This window comes from Pygocentrus nattereri, chromosome 21 (assembly GCF_015220715.1).
Source record: "Pygocentrus nattereri isolate fPygNat1 chromosome 21, fPygNat1.pri, whole genome shotgun sequence".
NCBI classification, from domain to species: Eukaryota; Metazoa; Chordata; class Actinopteri; order Characiformes; family Serrasalmidae; genus Pygocentrus; species Pygocentrus nattereri.
This window is the reverse complement of record NC_051231.1, coordinates 24,963,545-24,990,247: the sequence shown is the minus strand read 5'-3', so window position 1 is coordinate 24,990,247 and position 26,703 is coordinate 24,963,545. Positions and strand designations below refer to the sequence as shown.

The following is a 26,703-nucleotide window of genomic DNA, read 5'->3' as shown; positions in this document are numbered from 1 at the left end:
AGTGGAGCTTGATTTCCTCCTCTCTCAAATGTGAAAGCATTAACTGCTGTTTATCGGATGGTGATGCATGGTTATTAGGAATCCTATATTCTCTGTGTTTTTAAAGAAATGGCTTTTTCCCATCCTTATGCAAGTGGATTATCTTATATTTATATCTCCACAGAAATATCTCCTGAAAAATTAACCTGTATTTTATAGGTGTTTTGACTGGAAATTGAAAAAGTGAAGAGTGGTGTCTTGCACAGTACTGTTTAAACTCCTTACACACACTCAAATACACACATATGCTCATGCACCTTCACCACAGTAACTCTGCCGTCATTGGTGATCTCATCAGTGCGGATGGTGAAATGACCCATGGAGTCTCCGCCCACTATCCTGTAGACAGCGTTCCAGTTGGGTGTGTGAGGTTGGTCCCTGTCCCGCACTGTCAGATTAGCTACGACCACACCCACTGCATTCTCTGGCACCTCCCCCAGGAACTAAGAGGGAGAAAGAGAGAAGAGAAAATAATGTTATAATTATTTAGTCACTCAGGTGGAGCAGTCAGTGAAGATCCATAAGATGAGCCCAGTTAAACAGAAAACGCAAGCGCAAAAAAAACCCAAAAAAACAAAATACATTTATACATATAAATGTATATTATAGCATGTTCTTTTAATCATGTGCTATGTTCTGCCATGCAATGTTTTATTTACACTGAAGGACTTTAAAGTTGAATTCTGCTGATAATTCAACTCATAACTCAAAGAAGCAGAGTCACTCAGAGTGCTTTGATGTGAAATGATTCATTGTAGAGTACAGTTTTTCTTTACATTGGTCATGATAGATTCCAGGGGTTGCGTAATTGGATCTACAATGGAAATGTATTTTATTTACCATCCAAATGACCAGTTAACCTATATGAGTTTACATCAATTCAAATCAAATCTAATTTATTGTCACATCACATTTACACAGGTGCAATGGTGAGTAAAAATCTTATGTGTGTAGCCCCCCTGTAGAACTTTTATTTTAAAAAAAATATAACACAAAACATTTTTTATAACAAAAAATGCTGTACAGCTGTACAGTAATATGCTATGGAATAAGAGGCTATGAAATGTACAGTTTTAGGCATTTCCATGTATGCAATTTGTGAGTCAGGTAGATAAATGAGATGCAGGGTACATGGGATAGAATACTGACAGATTATTCCAGATTATTTCTTGGACTTAAATTACAGTGAGATCATATTGAAACTGTTTGAGGTGTAAATGTGGTGTGGATTGTTTATGGAGATCATCATCAAAATAATGACTCAGAGATGTAGTGAACAGGCCCATAGACTGATACACCAGCAACACTGGCTGTTCAGCAGCCTGATGGCCCAGGGAAAGAAACTGTCTCGGAACCGGCTGGTTTTGGACTTTATGCTTCTATACCTCCTCCTGCTCGGCAGCTGTGAGAACAGACAGTGGCTTTGGGGGGGGCTTCAAAATCTTCTTGGTCTTCCTCAGGCAGCGGCTGGTGTATAAATCCAGGAGGTTTGGAAGCTGGACTAGATGTGCAGATGTAGATGTGCTGGGCTGTCCGTGTGACCCTCTGCAGAGCTTTCTGCTTGATAGCAGAGCAGTTCCCATACCAGGTGGTGATGGAACCTGTTAAAATGCTTTCCACAGTACATGAGTAAAATGTTCTCAGGATGTGGGGGTTCATGCTGATCCTCTTCAGCCACCTGAGGTAGAAGAGGCGCTGTTCTGCCTTCTTCACCACTCGTGTGGTGTGTCGTCCACGTCAGTTCCTCTGAGATGTAACCTCCTCTCTGTAGACCTTCTCGCTGTCATTGGAGATCAGGCCCAAAATTGTGGTGTCATCTGCAAATTTGATGAACACTGGAGCTGTGTTTGGCTGAACAATCATGGGTGTATAGAGAGTACAAAAGAGGGCTGAGCACATAGCCCCGAGGAGCTCCGGTGTTAAGGGTCAGTGAGGAGGTGGTGATGCTGCCCATCCTTACCACCTGGCATCAGCCTTTCAGGAAATTCAGGATCCAGCTGCACAGAGAACTGTTTAGACCCAGATCCCAAAGCTTAATGTCAAGCCTTGAGGGCACGATGGTGTTGAATGCTGAGCTGTAGTCCACAAACAGCATTCTCACATACGTGTGAGAAGTCTCTGACCAGCTTCTCAAAGCACTTCCTTATGATGGAGGCAACTGGGCACCATTCATTTAAAGTAGAAAACTTTCACTTTAAGCTTTATTTTTTTAAATGAAAGGTGTTTTTTATTGTGTAACAAACATGTGTAATGTTTGTATTATTGTTATTATTATTTTTATTATTATTGTTATCATCAATCTCAAATATATAGAATTTGTCTGAAATTGTACTACCCTACATTGCAGTATATATACTGATATCAAATGCTTTTATTGTAGGCCGTGACAAGAATCTGTGGTAAGGTCTTATTTTTAGAAACGTTAAGTGCCCTGTGTTCAAATTTCTGCATGCATGCCTTCAGACTCTATCTCGTCTTAGAAGCTCAGCCTATTAAGCGTTCTAACACATACAGACATGTGTGAAAGCATGCTTCAAACTTTGGATGAAACATGTCAAGATGCATATACGTACAAACTAACACGCCTCCACACACATGCACACAGGATCTACAGTCATTGTTCACAGCTTTAGGTGCTTATGTGGGCTATCTAATGAAGCCTCGGCAATCTGGAGGTCTTTTCCCGAGCTTGAAGAGTTTACCATGTGTGTCTGCCAGATGCTGTTTACTGTAATAGCAGCCAAGCACTCCCTACAGCATTGTTAAAACTCTCTCTCTTTCTCATTCTGTGACTAGTTGTATTGTAAAATTACATGCGATGTTCCCAGAACAAATTATATGACTACCTATTTTGAGTCACAACACTAGATTTTATTTCATATTTAATATTTAAAGACATCTTCCTCTACAGTCATGGCCAAAAGTTTTGAGAATGATACAAATATTAATTTTTACAAAGTCTACTGCTTCAGTTTTTATAGTGGCAATTTGCATATACTCCAGAATGTTATAAAGAGTGATCAGCTTAACAGCAATTAATTGCAAAGTCAATATTTGCCTAGAAAATGAACTTTATCCCCCAAAACACATTTCAACTTCATTGCAGCCCTGCCTTAAAAGGACCAGCTAACATCGTTTCAGTGATTGCTCCATTAACACAGTTGTGGGTGTTGATGAGGACAGGGCTGGAGATCAATCTGTCATGATTAAGTAAGAATGACACCACTGGACACTTTAAAAGGAGGCTGGTGCCTGGCATCATTGTTTCTCTTCTGTTAACCATGGTTATCTCTAAAGAAACACGTGCAGTCATCATTGCACTGCACAAAAATGGCCTAACAGGGAAGAGTATCGCAGCTAGAAAGATTGCACCTCAGTCAACAATCTATCGCATCATCAAGAACTTCAAGGAGAGCGGTTCCATTGTTGCCAAAAAGGCTCCAGGGCGCCCAAGAAAGACCAGCAAGCGCCAGGACCGTCTCTTAAAAGTGTTTCAGCTACGGGATCGGGCTACCAGCAGTGCAGAGCTTGCTCAGGAATGGCAGCAGGCAGGTGTGAGTGCATCTGCACGCACTGTGAGGCGGAGACTCTCGGAGTAAGGCCTGGTCTCAAGGAGGGCAGCAAAGAAGCCACTTCTCTCCAGAAAAAACATCAGGGACAGACTGATATTCTGCAAAAGGTACAGGGAGTGGACTGCTGAGGACTGGGGTAAAGTTATTTTCTCTGATGAATCCCCTTCCGATTGTTTGGGACATCTGGAAAACAGCTTGTTCGGAGAAGACGAGGTGAGCGCTACCACCAGTCTTGTCTCATGCCAACTGTAAAGCATCCTGAAACCATTCATGTGTGGGGTTGCTTCTCAGCCAAGGGAATCGGCTCTCGCGCAGTCTTGCCTAAAAACACAGCCATGAATAAAGAATGGTACCAGAATGTCCTCCGAGAGCAACTTCTCCCAACCGTCCAAGAGCAGTTTGGTGATCAACAATGCCTTTTCCAGCATGATGGAGCACCTTGCCATAAAGCAAAGGTGATAACTAAATGGCTCAGGGAACAAAACATAGAGATTTTGGGTCCATGGCCTGGAAACTCCCCAGATCTTAGTCCCATTGAGAACTTGTGGTCAATCATCAAGAGATGGGTGGACAAACAAAAACCTACAAATTCTGACAAAATGCAAGCACTGATTGTGCAAGAATGGACTGCTATCAGTCAGGATTTGGTCCAGAAGTTGATTGAGGTCATGCCAGGGAGAATTGCAGAGGTCCTGAATAAGAAGGGTCAACACTGCAAATATTGACTTGCTGCATTAACTCATTCTAACTGTCAATAAAAGCTTTCATTACTCATAATATATGATTGCAATTATATTTCTGTATGTGATAAAAACATCTGACAGCAGATCATGTGAAAATATAATATTTGTGTCATTGTCAAAACTTTTGGCCATGACTGTACATACATTTGTAATGAGTTAATTCAGTGCATCACTGACAGTGATATTCTCTAAATTTCTCAAACCTGCTAAGGCTGTAAAATACTAGGAGTGCAATAAATGATACATTTCATAATTTGGTTCAGTGCAATATTGTGGTGTCTTAAATACATTTTTTTCATACAGCAAAATTAAGGAGTGGCTGAAATGTATCTCATGTTAAGGACACCTCAGACAAATTCAGAAAGAAATCAAATAGCAGACATTACTGCTGAAAGCTGTATATCCTACAGCAACTGCATCATTGCTTCAACATTACATACATTACATGAAATACTCAAACCACAGTGCTGGAACACTGTAATTTCCCTTTGGGGATTAATAAAATGTTATCTTAATTTAGACAGTAATAGAAAGAATTTAAAGTCCTTACAGCACTAGGAAGAAACTTATTCATGAAAAGGGATGTCTTAGTTTTTAAAACCCAGTAGCATCTCCCAGAGGAAAGGAGAGAAAAAGATGGAAAGCTGGATGAGAAGAATCAGAAATGATGTTTTTTTGCATGCTTACGAGTGTGCTGTATAAATACAGAATCGACTGAGGCGAGAAATGTTCCAATTATATTTAGAGCTTCAGAAACAATTCTTTGAAACTTATTCCAAGTTTGAATGTCTGGATTTCTGCACCAGCCCATAACAAACAGGCTGAGAATGCTCTCAGCAATAGATGAACAGAACTGAATCAGGAGATGTTTCAGTTTGTACTTCTTTAAATAACATGGTTGGTATCGATTTTCAAAATTCAGTCATCAGAAGTCTGAAAGAATCTGCTACAGATATTAGTTCACCTCAAACCTGAGTAAGAATTTTAAATTCAAATCTTTCTTAAAATGAAAAAAATGTATATCTCTGGTAATCTCCATAGTCCTAAAGCTGAAGGTCACTGTCAGTATAGTATGTGACCACGCAGTGATCAGTGATCAAGGAGCTGCTAAATTCTTGTATTAAATAGAGGTTTTATATTGCCATCCATGCAAAACTATGCATGCTCTGCCCACAAATGTCCTCTTTTGTCTCCACATTTGCATTGGTAAAAATCCCATTCAGTCTAATAAGAAACTACAGAGGTTTTGTCAAATTATCTAAATTTAGAGTGTTCAAGTGATTTTTATTTTATATCAAATGAATTTTTATTTTAATGCATTTGACAGGTCACACTGTTAGAATAGATTATGTATATTTTTATGTGGTTAAGCAAACTTTAACATGATGACAAATTGTTTTCTTTTGTATTTTATCTAGTTTCCATCAGCTAAAACAACACATTCCTCAGCTTCAACTTCAAACTCAATATTATGTGGCAAATCTTAACAAATGTTGCTACAATTTGTCATTAAAGGGCCCAAATCTTGGAATTTTTTCTTACTTTTTTTAAAGACTTGGAAGTTTACTGATAATGTTAGAGGAAATCATGCATCTCCAAGAAAAGTAACTCTGCAGGACATGGAAAAAAACCTTCTTCCTTTTCAATGTGTGTTAAAGTAGTAAGATTTTATTTGAAGTAATTTTGGACCATTTCTATTAGTTGACGTCATGAAATGTCAAAATGTGTAAATGGCACCTGTCATTTTCAAAAGATGTTAAAAAAAACTAACAAAAGGTTTTGTCCTGACAGCAACAATATATCAAGTTTCAAATCATACTGTTATCTCCCCAGTCCATATATAAAAACTAAGCTGTTTCCGTGATGTCACAAAAAAGCAACACATTTCCTTACACATTACCTGTTTAGCATACAGTTTAGCTCCGTCTATTCACACTGATGTTACAACGAGTTTTCTGGCCTGGTCTGCTTTTTAAGTGAGGCACAATACAGGGCAGCCAATGAGACAGAGCTTAAAGGAAAAATTCAGGATATGGCCCTTCAGTTGAATGGTGTTCTGTAAAGCTTGTCCAGAGACATTATAGTTTACTGGCTGGACAATGAATCAGAAAGCTTGTAACACTCAACATAGCATCTGTTTACGGGGAAATTCCCGCTCTTCAATAAAATGAGCCTATTGGTTTAGTGGTTACACCGAAAGTGGGAAAACCTCCCAATCATGGTGGAAATATGTGTCAGAACAAGCTGAAAGAGCATTATTTGAACCAAGCAGAACAAATTCCTGCCCAGGGACTATGCCAAGATGGCTGTCGAGTGGACAGACTTTCCTATAAGGACTTTGGTTTGTCCCAGGTTGCAACAGAAACAATGCATTTGAATAGATCAGTTCACTGCAGTGAAGTGAACAGAGAATGTTAGATTTCACTCCTGTGACTATGTTGTTCAGCAGATCCATTATACCTACCATTAACACTACCTATTCAGTGTGATTCAGTGCACTAAAACTATCTGAGGTGAATTTAAATCTTAAATCTTAAAATATTAAATCTTTAAAAACCAACACAGTTACAAAGAGACCAGAAAAAAATGCAATGCAGTGCAATGCAAGTTGGAATTTCATGCAGTTCATGGGTCCATTGTAGCATAACCAAGGATTTCAACATAAAAACAACATAATTCATTAAATGAGTGAATCACAGCAATTTTGGGGGTCCACAGGGTTGTCTCAAATACTCCTATCAAAGTTTCTGGCTTCACAGTCTCTCAAACCGTAGGCATTTAAGTGACTCTGCTGTGATTCAAATACATTAATAACTGCATAATTAGTTTTTTTTTTTACAATCATACAAAAAAGCAATTCTCATTACCAGGTTTCAAAACTCTTCACACACTTCTCAGAAAAATGCAACTTGGCACAACAATTTGTATACAAAATACATTTTATACCCAAAATGCTCTACAGTTGCACAGCAAAAATGTCTTAAAATAACCTCATTCCATCAAAACACCAACACTAATTGCCTTGCAAAAACAATACTTTGTTGATCACAGCACAATCACCCAACACTAACAACCACTGACATTAAAACAACACTATGTAAGTTTTGGGGACTTGGAGACCCCTCTGGTGTAAATGCATAATTGAACACATTTTGTAATATCAGTTGTCCTACTAATCCCTTCCCTGAGTGAATAATGATTGCTAATGTGCTCAGGGTGTATATATATATATATATATATATATATATATATATATATACACATGTGTGTGTATTTCTAATTTATTTATGATTACATTTCATTTTGTTAAATTAAAAGTGTGTTGGTGATGGAATTTAAAAAATCCATGGCTGGGGTTGTCAAAAAGAAATTCTGGTTGTGTTTTACTGTGTTTATGTTTATTCTAATTTTATAGCTTTACTGGCTTTTATATGCTAAGGCTGTAAAATATAGCTTTTACTGGCAAACACACACACACACACACACACACACACACACACACACACACACACACACACACACACACACACACACACACACATGTACATGGCCATGTGCTCTCATCCATATCAACATAAGGTTTTGTGCACTGTTTTTTTTAAAAAAACAAAGAACACAATTTTTTTAGCAAATGTAGAAAATTGTAATAATACTCCTTGCACTGATTTCAGTGATCAGCCTTATTACTCAGACACTCACCAACTCACGCACTTACTTGTTTATCGAGCAGCTACAGAAGCCAGAACAGCCCATTTTCACATCAGAGGCACAAACATGATAAAAAGGAACTTTTTAGGAAGGAAAGAACTTTTTAGGGCTTATTTGTCAACGATGAAGGAGGCAGAGATAAAAAGAGGAGGAAAGCAAAAGGGAATAAGAGAGAGAAAGAGATGGTGGAGAGAAAGAGAGAGAGACAGAGAAAGGGGAGAGATGTGATGCTGACTGGCCTTAATGATGAGCCCATCAGAGGACTGTGCGCTGTCCATGTTGCTGCCTGCTGTCTGAACAGACCAGGTGCACTTACTGATAAGCACGCACACATACACACACACACACACACACACACACACACACACACACACACACACACACACACACACACACACACACACACACACACACACACAGAGGCTGCAATGCTCTTTTACTAGAGCTCAAATTAGAGAGGGAAGGGGCACATACAATTGGGCACAGATGATTTGTAGATTGAAAATGAACTACTGACTGAGCTGCTAAGGATAGAGATGCATTATGGTCTACTGCCAGATGCTGATGTCTGATCACAAATGTTATAAATAACTTTTTAATTATGCAAAATAAGTTGATTTTTAAAGAGAATTTGTATTTGGTGATCTATGTCAGGAGTCAGGAGTAAAAAAAATTGCCCTGAATTTTTCTACAATACTTTTTCAGAAAAGCTCAGTTTCACCTTTAAAACTGAAGGAGCAAAATCACTTCTTTTTGGTTAATGAGGTGACCATTGGGGATAGGTTTAGGATTAGGCTGCACATACAGTACTGTACAGAAGTTAGAAACCACCCTTCATTTTATTTCATTTCTAGTCAAAGCAGCCATTAAGTGCAAGTTATTCATTAATTCAGCATTAAAGAAGCAGAAAACACACTTAATAGGAACATTTCCAGTTCAGTCTTTAAACATTTGTTGCATTTTCTGCATCTCTTGATTCAAGTAAACACATTAAATGATATTGAGGTCTGGACTCTGGGTTGGTCAGTTCATTTATCTGAGCACACCAGTTGCTTTTTTGTTTGGTTTGCATATTTTCTTTTTCTTTGCCTTATTATAATATTAATATGCTTCTTGACAGCTACACATGCTTTCAGACACACAGTGCTGAACTGGCAAGAGTGGAGCTTGATTTTCCACTGTCTCTCAAAGATGAAAGCTTAAAGTAATGTTTATCTGATGGTGACAGATATACAAGGTATACCAGGGTCTACCTTGTATGGTGGTTTAGTCCCATTTTCTCTCCAGGTTTGTAAACTCCTGTTTTTTCACCCATCTTTCTCCTTCATTATACAAGTGGAGTATCTTATATCTAATCTCCTCAGAAAAACCTCCTGAAAATGAATAACATAGTTGACTGCTTTGACTGGAAATTCAATAAATGAAGGGCGGTCTCTGACTTTATTTATGATGGAGATACATATAGATACCTACACATATATAATACACATGGGGCACATAAATGAATGTGTGTCCTTGCATTGAACAAAAAAACTATGTGAGACAGAAGAGAGTAAGAAAGAGAGACCCAGAGTGAGAGAGGATGTTCTTTCTCATTGCTGATAGTTATCACATTCAATTTCCCTGGACTGAAAACCACCAATCAAAGCGTAACAAGCAAGCGACGTGTCACATCACTATTCCATCACCTCTATCTCTCTTTCTCTCCCCTGCTGCCCTTTCTTTTTTCTTTTACCTCCATATCTTTCCTTCAGGAGGAACCATTTTCTAATTAATTTTCTACCTACGTGAGTAAAATGTCATGGATTATTCCTTTAATGAAGTAATAACTAAATACAAATATCTGATAATTCGTTTCACATGAAAGTTTGATGATACACTAAAAAAGAATAATGATTAAAATAATAAAAGAGCCACTTACTGAGGTTTCAGTGAATTTGGCAAAGTTAAACAGGTTATGTTTTCTGTAAGCTGATAACTGATAGAAAGCCATTCATTAAATACTTTTGGATTCAAGTAACACTCTCAAAAACACTGTGGTGTCACGATTAACTCATGGACATAATGTTTTACTAGTAGAAATTATTTATGGCAAACTGAGTGAAAAAACTACTACTGATATTAACTCTGCAAACACACAAATACAAGGTGTAGCCCATCTCTGTGCTACCACATTAGTATGAATGTAATGCTTCATTGCTATTGTTAAAGAAGCCATTCTGCAAAAACTACTTGCAGTATATTAATCCACTGGTGTTTGTCCATGTCTTACAAGATGACATCAGCAGTATGTCAATATGTCATGATTTAGTATGTAATGAACTATAGAGTTCTTATTATAATTCAGCTGGATTTGTAAGACGTAAAAGAAGAAATTAATCTATTTTTCATTATAAAGTAGTGAGTAGATAAGGCAGATAATAATAAGAGTAAGTACTACATGGCATTGTTAAACCAGCACATTCTTTCTGCAGTTGACATATAAAACCTGATTGGCTGCTGCATGTATGAAGCTGTAGTAAAAATCAGGGATCAAAAATTTTGGGCATTAAATGGTAAAAAATGACAAAATTTCAACCTCAAAAACAGAATGACAATAAAATGTTAAAAGTCTTTATAAAGACTCTTCCTATTGGGGGATTTTTTTCAGATGAATTTGTCCCACACAACAAGTCATTTCAGTTCATCACTAGTAAAATGACTCAATATACACTATATAAATTACCATACACACCAACTGAATTTTGTATTAATTAAACTGTCGGATGCTTTTGGGGCATGTCGCTAAAACACAAGAAGGCTGAGGTGCAAACCAAAACCTATGTAGTGTTGAAGGCACAAAGCAGCATATTGTTTTTTAACTTTATTCTTTGACTAATGTAATATAATGTTTTTATTATCGACAATAATCCTCCCCCCCGTTGTGTGTCACTGACATGTTCTGTTTGATGGAAATTAGTTTAAAAAGGCAAATAATTTTGTGTGATATCATCACATACATGCTTTTTAAACATTAACACCCCCAACTTGAAACACCTTGCTGTATCCTTGCCAAGTCATTTAAACACATCTGTGGTGTGACTCGTTGTTTATGGAACAACCTTTAACCGTTATGTTGCTTAGCAACCCTAGCTAACTGTTAATGAACTAACAGTGGGAAGAACTGTTAACTACAATTATCACTAATAATACTTTTATTGTTTATTGAACACTGGTGTATTTTATCACTGTGTTTTGTTACTGTTTTATCAAAGCAATTAAGACACTTGTGTTATGTCTAAAAAAAATTCTCTTTAACTGCGGTCCAAAAGCTCTGATGCCTGGCCTCCTGTGGCTTATTGCTTATTATAGGACATTTAGCTGCAGTTAAAATGCAGTTGGAGTTATTAACAGTGTACTGTAGTTTTGGTTCTTTTGGTCAGTACATGCTTGAAAATCCACTTTAGACAGAATACATATACCATGAGAAGACAGTATGTAGTTTCTTTCTACAGTCTAAAACCAGAATCTCATGACAGCAAATCTAAAGATACTTACATATAGATGGTTATGAATCATCATCATCATCATCTCATTATCATCATTACTGTTGTGTGCCTTAACAAGATGTGGAAAGAGCTGCTGTATTTGTGTTTCTACCACAGCTGAGAAGCAGCTTCCTCCCCATCTGAAATGAATAAAACATACTGGTGTCTTTAAAATCGGAACTAATATATCTGCATGGCTTACATCCCTTCCAGCAATCTGCCTTAATTAGCTTGCTCACGTTTCTCTGCGTCTCCTGCGGAAAGATGTTCAGTCTTTCAGGCTGCTGTCATATGCAAATACTCACTGATCATTGCCACAGTGCTCAATCTCCCTGTGCAAATGGGAGTGAGAGGGTAAGGAAAAATAACATACAGAGAGTTTAGACTGACAGAGAGAGGCGTTTTGGAGTCTTAATCGGTTTTTACCCTAGCATCCTTGTTTTAGGAACAAAATGTACACCTTTTCAGTATTTTACCTACAAAGAGAAAGTAATGTTGTGACAGTGATACGGTTGTTAGAAATGAATGGAAGCAAGTAAAGGTCACTTAGCTTCCTGCAAATGAGATCATGCTAAATGGTCTCTATTCGTGTTCATTTGTCATTAGCCATATCAGCTTTTTTGAGCGAAATGTTTCTTTAACATTAAGGAGCTATTTTCCTCTTGACACATATAAACACACCTGACTTTTGCCTGTCATTCTCACCCTCCCTCTCCCTTCATTTCCCTTCCTTCTTTCTCAGCCTCTGAGATAGAGGGCAAAGTGGGCTTGAGTGCATGATTGCATGATTTTCTCATAGAAAAGATGGACTGTAAAAAGACAGGAGCTTTCTCTCTCTATTTTTTTTCTTCCTCTCCTTTTCTGTCTTTCTGTCTCCTTTAATTTTAGTTTAATTCAGTTTTGTTTACCCTGTTTTAAAGCAGTACTTCAAGAGATGAGGTAGCAATACAGGTAATAATGAGAGGTCTAATGGTAGTAATTAGGAATGGGCGATATACTGATGGCCGATCAGTGACATAGAGACTACATAAGCAGGGTATGTGGTTGCCTACAGGCCTGTGTTCTGGGGCACATGAATCATCTCATTTATCATTTATGTTATCAATGCATCTGCTTCTTAGCAGAAGATGACCCACCTAATTTTTTAAAGTTATACACACATAGACTGACTCCCAGCACTGCCCTGTACAGCGAGCCCCTCAGCTGCTACTACATTAAATTAAACTCAGAATTAAACCCACATACAGCTGTAGTAGGTGACGTGGCTTGACAATTATACATCGAAAAGGAGTCAATCCGTAGTCTTTAAGATAACAAGACAAATGCTAACTGTCTGTTACGTAACATTACTAACCCAGTAACTTATTTCACCTTGTACTGTAAGCTTACAAAACAGAGTTAGTAAAATAATATCAAATATGATTTATTAACTGAATTGTGGTGGATTTAAAGATTTCTTTAAATCTATACCAGCAGAATGCAAAATGAGTTAGAGCTTGATTTTTATCTGTGTTTTTCTGTGGCTCCTTTTCACAATAATAATAATAATAAACAAAAAGAACATTAGCTTTGTGTATGCCTGCCTGCGAGCCTCATCATCAGCTGCTCAATTTGTGCAGACAGGTGAGGAATTCATTCATAGATTCAGTCAAGTCTTTTTGTGGGGTTTCTGCTATTTATATTGTACTTCACTTTTCAGCTATTGCATTTTTCTTTACAACTTTTTGTATTTTGCAGTGGGTCTAGTTTTTATTTAATACAATAAAGGGATGAAACTGGCAATCTCTTTTAAAACTCAACATGATCAGATCGCAAATGATGATAAAGTTGACTTGATTTGTGAACGCAGCAGTGAATTAGACATTTGATCTGTATTGGTAAACTGAATTAAAATTTCCCTTATTCTCATTGTATTCTCAAGTATTCTCATTGAATACTTTGTTCTGTACAAAACTGAATGTGCTGACAACAAAATCACACAAAAATCATCAATCATCATTTATTAACCAATGGAGGCCTGGATTTGGAGTCACACACAAAATTAAAGTGGAAAAACACACTACAGGCTGATCCAACTTTGATGTAATGTCCTTAAAACAAGTCAAAATGAGACTCAGTATTGTATGTGGCCTCCATGTGCCTGTATGACCTTCCTACAACGCCTGCGCATGCTCCTGATGAGGTGGCGGATGGTCTCCTGAGCGATCTCCTCCCAGATCTGGACTAAAGCATCTGCCAACTCCTGGACAGTCTGTGGTGCAACGTGAAGTTGATGGATGGAGTGAGACATGATGTCCCAGATGTGCTCAACTGTTTTCAGGTCTGGGGAACGGGCCTGGCCAGTCCATAGCTTCAATGCCTTCATCTTGCAGGAACTGCTGACACACTCCAGCCACATGAGGTCTAGCATTGTCCTGCATTAGGAGGAACCCAGGGCCAACCGCACCAGCTTATGGTCTGACAAGGGGTTTGAGGATCTCATCTCGGTCCCTAATGGCAGTCAGGCTACCTCTGGCGAGCACATGGAGGGCTGTGCGGCCCTCCAAAGAAATGCCACCCCACACCATTACTGACCCACTGCCAAACCGGTCATGCTGAAGGATGTTACAGGCAGCAGATCGCTCTCCACGGCGTCTCCAGACTCTGTCACGTACGTCACATGTGCTCAGTGTGAAACTGCTTTCATCTGTGAAGAGCACAGGGCACCAGTGGCGATTTGCCAATCCTGGTGTTCTCTGGCAAATGCCAAGCGTCCTGCATGGAGTTGGGCTGTGAGCACAACCCCCATCTGTGGATGTCGGGCCCTCATACCATCCTCATGGAGTCGGTTTCTAATCGTTTGTACAGACACATGCACATTTGTGGCCTGCTGGAGGTCATTTTGCAGGGCTCTGGCAGTGCTCCTCCTGTTCCTCCTTGCACAAAGGCGGAGGTAGCGGTCCTGCTGCTGGGTTGTTGCCCTCCTTCGGCCTCCTCCATGTCTCCTGGTGTACTGGCCTGTCTCCTAGTAGCGCCTCCAGCCTCTGGACACTACGCTGACAGACACAGCAAACCTTCTTGCCACAGCTGAAATTGATGTGCCATCCTGGATGAGCTGCACTACCTGAGCCACTTGTGTGGGTTGTAGAGTCCGTCTCCTGCTACCACGAGTGTGAAAGCACCACCAACATTCAAAAGTGACCAAAACATCAGCCAGAAAGCAGAAAGGTACTGAGAAGTGGTCTGTGGTCCCCACCTGCAGAACCACTCCTTTATTGAGTGTGTCTTGCTAATTGCCAATAATTTCCACCTGCTGTTTATTCCATTTGCACAACAGCATGTGAAATGGATTGTCAATCAGTGTTGCTTCCTAAGTGGACAGTTTGATTTCACAGAAGTTTGATTTACTTGGAGTTATATTGTGTTGTTTAAGTGTTCCCTTTATTTTTTTGAGCAGTGTATATTGTATTTGGTTAGATATTTATTGCTTTAGTATCTTTATGTGTTCAGAAGTCCAAACGACAAAGAAACAAATGAAAGAGGGGCAATCCCTTTTGTGTAAATTTATTTTTATTGTTTATTTATATTTTCCTACTAACCTATGTTCTAGTGTCAAGTTCACCATTAGGTAGTGGTCTTGAACATTGTTAGGTATTGCTGTTAATTAATTTCATATCCGTTTTCTTTCTTTTCTTATCACCTGCTATTATGCCTTTATTTGTCTTTAGTGTCAGCTGAACAATGTAAAGAACATTAAGTGATGTAAAACATTAAAATAATTCTTTTCAATTAATTATTTATGATATTGGTATTGGTCACAATAAGGTGTTAATTTTAAGTCACTGTATTGTCCTAGACATTCCGCTAATAATAATCTCTGTGTGTTTGTGTGTTTCTGTGTGTGTGGGTGTTATGTTTTGAAGAGGCTGCCTGGACACTTCTGCTTTCATCCTCACAAAGTGCTCTCCCTGCTCTATGCTCTGTCCTGCTCAGTGCTTCAGTCACACAGAGACAAAGCATGTATCACAAAATCACATACACACACACACACTCCCCCGACAGCCCCAGCCAAAACTCTGAAACGCTCCTGCACTGAAGCCAAGGCAACAAGAGATGAGGAGAGTCAGAGACACAGCAAAGATAGAGTTAGGACATTAGAGCTAGAGAGGGCAGAACGGCTAAAACATTAAAGACAGAGGTGTGCCTCAAGGATTAGTCCTAACCCCCTTTCTTTTCGTCATATATGTTTCCTCTTGGCGAGATTGATTTGGTGATATGGTTTTAGCTTCAAATGTTACATAGAGACCTATTTTTAATATTATAATACACTCCAGACTGAATGTATCCATGAATTATTATAAAGGACAAATTGCAACTGTCTTAAATTAATTCCTGACAAAGTTTTGCTTGTTGCTCTCAAAATTGGCTTTTGAACTGTTTAAGCCCTCTGCTAATGCTCATAATTTTGGCACAGTTTGTGTTCCCACATCTTTGACCCTCATATGATGTATTTACTAAAAGCCCTTCTCATTAGCTTCACAATGTTGCTGCTCTTTCACCCTGACCTGGTGAGAGAGATGCTGATACCTTGGTTCACACTTTCCTCTCAGTGGAGTACTATTTGTGGAAAGCCTAAACAGATTCCAGCTTATTCAAACAATTGTAAAGCAACCATGACTGAGAGAAAGGCACTATATAAATAAAAAATGAGCCAAGATTAACTAGAACAACAGATAGGACAGAGATATAGTGGAGCAAAAAAGGACTATGGCCCAACCCATTTCACCCTTTGCCCCAACCCCGCAATCAACCCCACATTCATGCCTAGGTGTTGGGTGTCCTGATTTGTGTTGAGATAGAGTGGTAGGGCGAAATGTTAGGGCTGCATCTGAGCTTTACCTCTGGAGGGGTTTAAGTCTCCCAGTGAACACATATTCAGTTTTGTTTAGAGAAGTGTGTTATAAATCACATTTATTGTGAATGCTTGAAAGTTTACCAGTGTTCCTTGGACATTGTCGGTACAAGATCATGTCTGGCCTGGTGGACTAATTTCAAGCAACAACAAATTTACCAGCATGCTAATGTTAGCTTGAATACATGACAAAAACTGCCCCTAATCTACAGTTACAGTGTAACCATACAAGATTGCCATAGTTAAACATTTATTACACTCTATGTGCTTGTCTGGTCTATTCTGTATGTTACATGTCATACATTTGTGCAATAACCAAAACAAATCCTTTGTATGTGTAACATACTTGATGAAATAAAGTGATTCAAATTCTGATTAGGGTGAAATTTCCAAACAAATCCAATGTCTCATAAAATAAAGGCAGAGCTCAAAGCAGGGGGTGATGGTGCACTCGTCAACATTGTTCAAGAGACATCAAGCCTGCCGTGGATGCAACAAAAGTTTGCTTGTCTGAAACGTCCCCCACATAGGGAAGAACACATTACTTGCGGGTAAAAATAAACATTTAGGAAGAAACTCTTCTATTAGCCAGTGATAGCATTTTTTTCCCTAGCTTTCCCTTACTGTGTTGTGTGTGTGACTGATAACTCCAGATGTTAAAAGAGCATGAGTTAGAGAAATTTGTAGGGGGGGGGGGCAGTTTAGAGGGGATGTACCCTTGCTTATATGTTATTTCTAGCAATAAAAATTAACCCCTTACGTGGCCAGGGCCCACCAGCAGTTTCATTACACACTTCCATAACCAAAATACAAACAAAAACAAAATAGCTCAGGCAGTTTGCATAGAAGTCCCTGTAATTACTGAATTATAAGCCTTAGTATGTAATAAGCCTGGGACTTCACAAGTTGTCCCCACACATGAATTCTTGTTCCGAGATCACATCTAGCCTCACAAAATTAGTTTATATTAGCTACAACAATGCAGTTAGGCTTGGTAGCATAGCATTAAAACTGAAAATTCAACATTATGTAATGATGCTAAACAATAGTCAAATCTTGCATTATGGTGGTATAATTTATCTAACCTCATGAACCATTTATGTCAAAGAATGCATTTGTGAGTGGAGCATGTTTAGGTCAATTCTCTTCCTGAACATTTGAACTACGAAAACTATGCAGTCTTTATAATTACATTTCAGTTGTATTTTAGCTGACCTGTGACCTGTGCTAAAATACATTAATGAACTTGTGGTTATGCTTGTTCAAAAACTGTCCTTGGTGACAATAAAAACTTTGTGCTAAAATGGAAGGTAAGAGAAATAAGGTAGAAATCATTTAAAATCATACAATGCCAAATGCTACGTTACAAGCCTAAGGCTATTAGTGAATGAGTGCAAAAGCGAGAGCAGAAGAGATGGATGTTGATAGAGATGGGAGGGAAGGGGCAGAGAAACGAGAGAGAGAGAAAGAGAGGGGGAGAGAGAGAGGGGGAGAGAGAGAGAGAGAGAGATAAATGGCAGAGGAGAGATGGATAGGCACAGAGAATGAGAGAAAAAGCACATGCGGGAGAGAGAGAGAGATGGATGGTAAAAGCGAGAGTGAGAGAGAAGGAGAGAGAGGGAGATGAAGGCTGACAGAAACAAACATCGTGAAAAGCAGGGCTAGGAGCTATGTGTGTGTGTGTGTGTGTGTGTGTGTGTGTGAGAGAGAGAGAAGGATAGGAGCCAGATGCCTGCAGACAAACCACAGCCACCTGAGGCTATACTGGCACCAGCACAAAACAGAGAGAATGGGAAGAGAGAGACAACAAAGAGTGTGTCTGATCTGTTAGCTCTCTCAGTTACACGCTCTTGCTCTCTCTCTCTCTCTCTCTGTCCTATTTTGCCTCTTACATGCATATCGTGTGAACACTGAGAATTTCACGCACAGCTCAGAGGCCACAAGTTGAACGTGTGTGTGTTTCCTTGACAGATTGGCAGAGGTGGTAAGACTCACATCCTGTTACAGAACAATCTCGCAGGGCCAGACCTGATATGGTAACGATGAACATCTGGGGACAGCCATGAGAGATCATAGGCTAAATGTGGGTGGGAGCGCTCACTTTTTAGGGTGTGAAATTTCTAAACCAGTCTACTGCTTAATGAGGACTGAGCTCAAAGTAGGGGGCAATACTGTGCTTGTTAACATTGTCCAACAGGCTTGTCGTTAGTCCATGGATGTACCATTAAGTTAGTACCTCTGTATCATTACGTTAGGATGGCAAAAAAGCCCTGCATAAAAAAAAAAACTCCAATTAAGCAAAAAGATGTGTGTTGTGCACCACATCTTACAGAAAAGGTTACATCTTGGAAAATATTTCCATTAGCCAACCAAAGCGTTTTGCTAGCTAGTTTATAAGCTTTCTCCAGGAAAAGAAGATCACTCACCTCACTATTTGATTCGATTACAGTTCTTTAGGACATGCGTTTCTTTTGGTGTGGTTGTTTTTTGCACAAACATGATTGGAAGAAAAAGTCTTTTTTATAGACTTTAATAGCCTGAGAATTTCATTTTGGGCCAAACATAAGCAAATACTTAATAATAATGAATATTATTAAAATCAGCTCTAAAACTCAGCAACTCTCTGTTACACTCCTACTTCATGAGCACATTTTCCTTGTAATGGTACCTAACTAAACATAACTAAATTAAAGTAATTTTACTTTTACCTGAGTTTGGCTACAAGAATCTGCTTTTCACATCTTCCAACTCAAAAAAACAATCAGAAGGCTGGCTAACTAGTGTAAGTAGTTATTTTCTTTTTCTGGACTGCCAGCCTATGAAAATCACCTCTTACTGACTGACTGATCATCACAAAGCCATGCCACTGTCCTCATACTCAAACATTAAATGTGGGGCTAATATACACATAATAAAATACAGCAGAACACAGTCATTGCAACATGTCATGGGTCTGACAAAAAACACAACAGCTGCTCCTGATAGAGCAGTAACACAGCTATGAGTACATGTTTATCTGGGCTGTTTATCTGAATTTAGGTGGAAATTCTCACCTTCAGTATATAGCAATTTTTCACTCTTTCATGTGAGGCTAAATTTTCAAGCACTAGCACATAGCCTCAATGTGCACTATAATGTAAGCTTTAATAGTATTTTGATGTGTTGATCACTATTTTTAGAATTCATACTGTAATGAGTTTGTCAATGTATTGAAAGCTCTAATGCTAACACTATCAGCCTATATACTAGAGTACAGTTGGTTTTTGCTCATATTTTATTACATGCTTAAGAGAAAAAAGTACATTTGCTTGACTTTATACATGATCCTGTGCAACAAATTTAGACATTTCTGTAAGTGGAAATCATCTTAGAGGTGTTATCATGCTAATGACAGTCCTTGCCTCTGCTATTTTAGACCTACCTAGAGAGCTAACTAAATCAGTCTTCATGGATTTCTTCATAAAATTCATAAAATACATAGAGCATGTCAGAATTATTATTACAGATTTTTGTCTGTTTGCTTTATTATATCAGATTATTATTAGTGGTAGTAGCATGAATTGTATTGACAAAAAGTGTCAAATAATTCTAAAAATTCTAAGTGGACATCCAGACATTATAGGCTGGTGGAGTAAATTGTTAGTTTTTGTATCCTCTGCCTTACACATCTGTGTTACACAAATAACATGGTGGTCCAGCAAAATTGGACTTGCCTGTTTTTTGTTATTTCATTTTTCAGAATAACAGAAATAACATAACAGATCTGTATCAAGCTTTAATCTTTTACTTTTCACGATCTAGAAGTGAAGCTACTCACTGTTTTGGTGTCGAACTCTGGAGGGTTGTCGTTGACGTCTGTGACAGTGATTAGTGCAGTTGCTGTGTTGGACAGGCCGAAACTCAGACTGCCCTCCATGTCTGTAGCCTGCACTATCAGTGTGTACTGAGAGACTTTCTGCAAACAACAAAGAGAAAAATGAAATATAACACAAAATATAACAAAATACACATTAACACAGATACACACAAATATGCATCTAAATTATGGGCACTGTAACAATTTTTACTATTGAAATATGCACATTTTAAATTGATAGTATTAAAATATCCCAACTTTAAAATGTATGACTTTATAATTTAATAATAAAAATATAAACACATTTATAAATAAAAATTAAGGACACACTGATATTACACCCACTGAACATTTTTGGCAAAAAAAAGTAACAAAAGGCAATGTCAGTTTTTAGGGAAAAAAAGATTAAAGAGGCCTGTAACAAAGTGTAAAAGTTTGTCAATTATCAGTACAGACTTTACAAATACCATGAATGCTAATGAAAATGAGAAACAGTGATTAAAAACATTGTTCATTCTTCATTCTGCAGCATCAATCAGCACAGATTTGTTCAAACAGTTTAAGCATCAGGTCAACAGTAGAGCTGATACAACAGTGGAGTAGTATGCTGGCTGTGTGGAACCATTTCACAGTTTCTTTGTGGGACATTGCAATTTGTAACCAATGTTCATGCTAAATATCAAGAGAGGGTAGATTTCACTACTGGTTTGATTCCATTTGAAAACATAACACTCTACTCAATGCACAGAACAAAGTAAAACAACAGAAGCAGAAAGTCCACATTAGAACACTGATGCCATCTGTAGCCACAGTTACATAAATTATGAAAAAGACTGACAAAGAACAGAGCTACAGTGCAAAGTATGACTAAAAAATGAGAAAATTCATTGCCTTGTATGGCGAACTGTTCTGTCACGACTGGTTCCTCCCATTCCTCCATGTGTTTTTGTTTACTTTCTGATCGTCCACGTGTGTTTGTTGTGATTCAGTTCGGCCCCCTTGTTTTCAGACCCCGCCCCTGATTGTTCCCACCTGTGTTTCAACCTGTGTCTTGTTATCCCTTGTTAGCCCTCTTGTATTTATGCCCTGTGTTTGCCTCTTGTCGTTGTTGGTCTTTGTATGCTTGTTTGACGTGCTGTCTGTATGCGCTAAATGTGTTTTATGTTTCATGAATTGATTGAAGTGTTTGGTGTTTATTTTGCTTATGTTCTTTTGTCATGTCTGACCCTCATTCTCTTCGTGTTGGCTATTTGAACCTGGACCATTTTGACCATGACCCTGGATTTGCCCTGAATAAAACTCGCTTATCTCAGCAGGTGCGCCCGCCTTATCACTCTGCATTACATGTTCTCTGTAGTTAAAGACAATAATTATTTTTGTTAAATACATAGTGCACAATTGATTTAATTTTTTTATTTGAAACTGCACACATCTTATTAAAATATGTAATTAAGTAAACAAATACTGAGAACAGTTTGGATATCCACAAAAATATTCCTCCTGATTTTTATTACATTATTACATTATAACACATCGTGGCCTTATTCAGTGTTTTAATTAAACTGCATGCTATTAATAGTGTTTTGTCTATTTTAACCTGCAGCAGTGAAACACATTTCTGTGCTTCAAAGACGAATCAAATTGATTTGTTAAGTTAAATGCAGTCTAGTAGTCACCACCCATGACTCAAAAATTAAAATTTAGAATAATTTACCATTTTTATGGCCCTGAATGCAGTGAATGCAGTGAAAAATCCTCTCCGACATCTATTCCAAAGCTGTTTGCTGTCCATGGTGCTGAAAATTTATTGGAGTATTGGAAAATGTATTGTATATTGGAATATGTAGTTGCTGAGGCTTACATATCATTTTCTGTTTTCTGTTTTCTCCTGATGCTGAACAATGAAAAACTTGTACTTAAATCACTGGAAATAAAATAAATAAAAGGGGAGTCTCTGACCTCTGCACAGCACTGTGAACACACTACACTCTCACATAATCTTTAAAACATAAAAAGTTTCTATTTATTTATATGAAAATTATTTATATAAATACAAAATGTAGACATTCTGTCACAAATGCAGATCAATCATGAAAAATAAGCAGTATAGCCAGTATAGCCAATTGCCACCTTCACATTGTACGTTTTAACACCCCTTACACACACTCCCCCTCTCTCCCACTGATGGTCAGTGTATTTAAGAGGCAGGCAGGTCCGAGGCTCTTTAGAGGGGCCGCTCCAAAGCACTTAACCTCCAGCGGAACACTCTGGCCCGGCCTGACCGCTCATTAAAGCAGCATGTGCATGTTACTGCAGCAGCCAGATCCACAGCTCAACAGTGGCCAGCGGCCTTTTATTATGCACACATAATGAAATATCGATAGCAGCTCCCTTATGCACTGCAGTGAGAAGGTGAAACAAATCACAGTGTAATTAATCCACAATCACCGTTTTCAAACGGAGACAGCGGGAGTGATCAAGGCCAATGTTCGGGCAAGCTAGCACACAGGGTCAGTCTAAATTCATTCATTCAGCCTCGTTCAGCTTGCAGAGCGAGACAGAGAAAAGTCTCAAACTAACCATCAATCCCACAATGACATATATACATACATTTACTAGCCACTCAACACCAACATTGTTATTACACTTTGTAGGTGCACAGTTAAAGGCGAAAGGTCTTCTGTTGATGTACAGTTAGGCTAATCATCATCTAGTCCTGACCACAGGACCACTGTTGGCTAGATGTTTTGGTAGGCCAACTTTTCGCAACTCACCATTGACATTGAAGTAAGCATTCGGTATAAAAATGCATCACAGTGTACAGTATTAACACTATATTATATTTTAAAAAATGACATTTTAAAAATATGTTTAAAAGACAGTTCAAATGGCAGGGTACATGTGCAAAATTTACAGTCAGCACTGGAGATAAAAACCTGACCCAACCTGATCCACATCGTCAAGTCTGAAAATAACGTGAGTATAATAAAATTCTGTCCACACCACATCATCACCCAATGATTAATAAACCCTCATAAACTGCTGCTTAAATGACAGCATAGTGACAATAATACTCATCATTAGATCTCAGACAAAAAAGACAATAAAAATCTTATAATAATCTTAAATAGTCAGCTGTTAAAATTAAGTTTAAATTCCGCTTTAACAGGTTTATACTTCACACAATGCTTTTGAACTACATCCACTACATTAGTCTTATGTACTGCACTTTTCTCCTGCTGTGCCGTGCTGATTTAGATCATCCTAAAGCTCAATTTCAATGCATATAACATAAAAAATATTCAGGCAAAATTAAATATAAATATAAATATAAATATATGTCCTTCAGGCTGCTCCAAACTGTCCTCTCCTGAAATTACTGACTTTATTATTTACTTCCATTTTCTCACAAGCGAGGACCTCAGGGTTAAATTCTGTCAACAGTGCTCCAGGCCATGCCAGATTAAAAGCTATTTTAAGTTGATGAATCTAAAGATGAGGAATAAAGCAAGCAGAAAAACTGAATTGGGAGAATGCAGTGTAAAGTCTGTAAGAGCCCAAATGTGAAATATATTACTAGACAAATTATATATGGACAGTGCTTATCCTGTGGTGGTCCCTCTCCACTGATGGAAGAGGTAAAGGAGGGCTAATACACTGCAGCAACAGATGGGCTACTGTCAGTAACTGTAAACCTACAAAGTGCACCTACATGGTCACTGTTTTTGACAGATATAAAATTTGCACTGGTCACTCAATCTAGTGACTAAAATTAAGAATTTGTGACCAGAATAATAAATATTTATTGTTTACACATCACCTTTACAATAAACAAGCACGCCTCAGTTAATCAATCAGATGTTGTTGTGTAAAAGGCCATATTTATTTAAATTTTCCATTAATAAGAATACTTGTTGTCACATTTGCTATCACAGCAGTTACAGTTGCCAAATTCTCACAAAATCAGATTTGATGCAGTTAATCAAAATGCAAAAAAAATCTCCAAGGCAACCAGCCATTCAGTTTTAGTGGCCCAAATGTGAAACTGGCTACCACACAATAGACAATGATCACCAGAATGTAGGAACAAAGTGGCAACTCAGTGTACAGAGTACATAAAAATATGAACATATACACCAGTGAGTGCCCCCTGCCTACCTCCCTCCACATGCACATGAGTCAACTGTTATGAAGAACATTTCACAGCCCATTGGACCCTGACCTGTCTACTTCTACACACCTCTCAGTCTGCAAATAGAAGAGGAAAGAGTTGGCTGGGTGAGAGAGAGAAAGGGAGAGGATGGAGAATGAGAGCGAGAGAGACAGACAGAGAGAGAGGAAAGAGAGGCAAGAGAATGAAGGAAGAGAAAGGAAGAAATAGGAAGAGCGAGCCACTACAGATTTCTGATTTTCCTCTGTTCACACACAGAGGTAGTCAAACGCACACACACACAGTGCCGATCGATTCCTTAAATCAAGCGTAGCAGAGCGGACACATTCTAACCCAGACTTGACACCAGCAGCCACGCATACACACACGTGCATGCACACACAGAGCCTTGGGCAGGTACAGGTGAAGAAAAGCAACAGCCTGGACAATCTGGCCTGTGCGGACTCCCACTGCTCTGCCACAGTTAGGGCCCCTAACAGACGTGCACTCTGGAGGAGGGAGCAAAACAATGCAGACGAAATATTGCCAGAGGCTCATTAGGAGCCCAGCAAGAGCACGCCGCTTTATCTTCCACTAAGAGCTCGAAAAAAGAGCAAGCTGGCTCATAACATATGCCCATTCAGAGCAATTATTCACAACCCGTAATAACAGCCTTATGCTGGGATGACTCATGTTGATCATAATTTTGCAGCTTCACGTCCATCACTTCGCTACTCAGCCTGTTAGCCGTCAAGCTGCTGGTGCTAATGTCAATTCGGAGAACAAAGGCCAGTGCTAGAATCTCATACCAGAGAAATGGTCCCTGAGAAGAAAAGCCAGTGTTGATGTCTGTTACAACAAAATGGTGCTGCAGGAGAAAAATCAGGCTAAGTGTTGGTATTAGACGTGAGAAATGCACTTGAAGAAAAAAACTCATTTTGGTATCTCAGATCGAGTAAATGGTAATGGAGTGGGAAGGCCAGTGCTGGTATCTCAGACCAGAGAAATACTCCTTGAGAAGCAAGCATTGGTACTTTTACACGTGAGAAATGTTCCTCAAGAACAAAGCAAGAACTGGTATCTCAAGCCAGAGAAACGTTCCTCAAGAAGAAAAGCAAGCGCTGGTATTCCCAGACCTGAAAAATGCTTGAATAAACACCAGTGCTAATATTTCCAATCTTGCTGCTGGACAGCTACCCTCCTCAATTCCTAATTGAACACACCTGGCTCTAGTGACCAGATGGTCTTGAAGACTCTCATTAGCTGGATTAGGCAAGTTTAATTGGGGTTGGAGATAAAGGTGGAGAAACCTGCATAAAGAGATAGCCCTCCAGCAGCAGAGGAGGAGAAATCTGTACCAGTGGCACTGGCATTTACTCAGAGCAATGCTTGATGGGTGAAGAATTAGCCCTAAAATAAAGCATTGAATCTTTAGAGTCTATATCTACTATAAACACTGCTTAAAGGTCTACTTTATGGCTGACATAAATAGGGGCCATTCTGCTGTTGAATTTGCTTTTATCCTTTAATCCTTTTGTGATCTAACCAGGTCAAAAATCCAGGAATTTTATTGTAGTGTGTGTCACCAACTTCCTTTTTGAACAAGAAAAAACATAAATAAGAGTACATGTAACACATACATCATGTGTACCTTTTATATAGTGTTAGAAACCACAATAGTTCACAGAGCTCTGATTTGTTGTACAATGGTCAGTGTGGACATCATTTGCAACCAAATTATATTTTATCTGCAGTGCTGCTGTGGTTCCATTGTTGTGTGAAAAGGAGGGCAATAGATGGGCTACAGTCAGTAGTAGTGGTAGTTGGTTCTGATAAAATGGTCAATGAGTGTAGATACATACACTTACCTTGTAGCAGACTAGAAACTAAATCTAAAAATATTTATGTTATAAATAGGGTTGGCTTGAATGGGCATTCTGGGCATTCTGACTAATTTTGATATAAATCTCGTAAGGGTTAATGAATGGGTAACTGTGGAAAGCAACACATTGTAAGGTGAGATGACGTTCCTGCCTGGCATGGTTTAATGATGTGCTCTAAAATAAACCAGTGATGCTTTATTTATTTTTAACATCTTTCATATACAACTTGTTTTTACTTAAAAATCAGCAAAACATGTAATTTAACCAGTGTTGCACAAACTATTGCAAATGACTGTATTCGCAAACACTGTTTTATTTAAAAGCCTGTGCTGAT

At 38.5% G+C, this 26,703-nt stretch overlaps 1 protein-coding gene across 2 annotated transcripts in view; it reads right to left on the bottom strand.

Annotated features, from left to right (window-relative positions):
• The window catches only part of cdh4 (cadherin 4, type 1, R-cadherin (retinal)), a 324,747-nt gene that overhangs the window by 23,742 nt on the left and 274,302 nt on the right, over positions 1-26,703 (bottom strand). For both annotated transcript variants that reach the window (XM_017712252.2, XM_037532428.1), the window contains 2 exons: positions 20,298-20,435; positions 297-482 (listed from right to left, as the gene is read on the bottom strand). In XM_017712252.2, the coding sequence (XP_017567741.1) occupies positions 297-482; positions 20,298-20,435 (324 nt within the window). The remainder of the gene's footprint in view (positions 1-296; positions 483-20,297; positions 20,436-26,703) is intronic.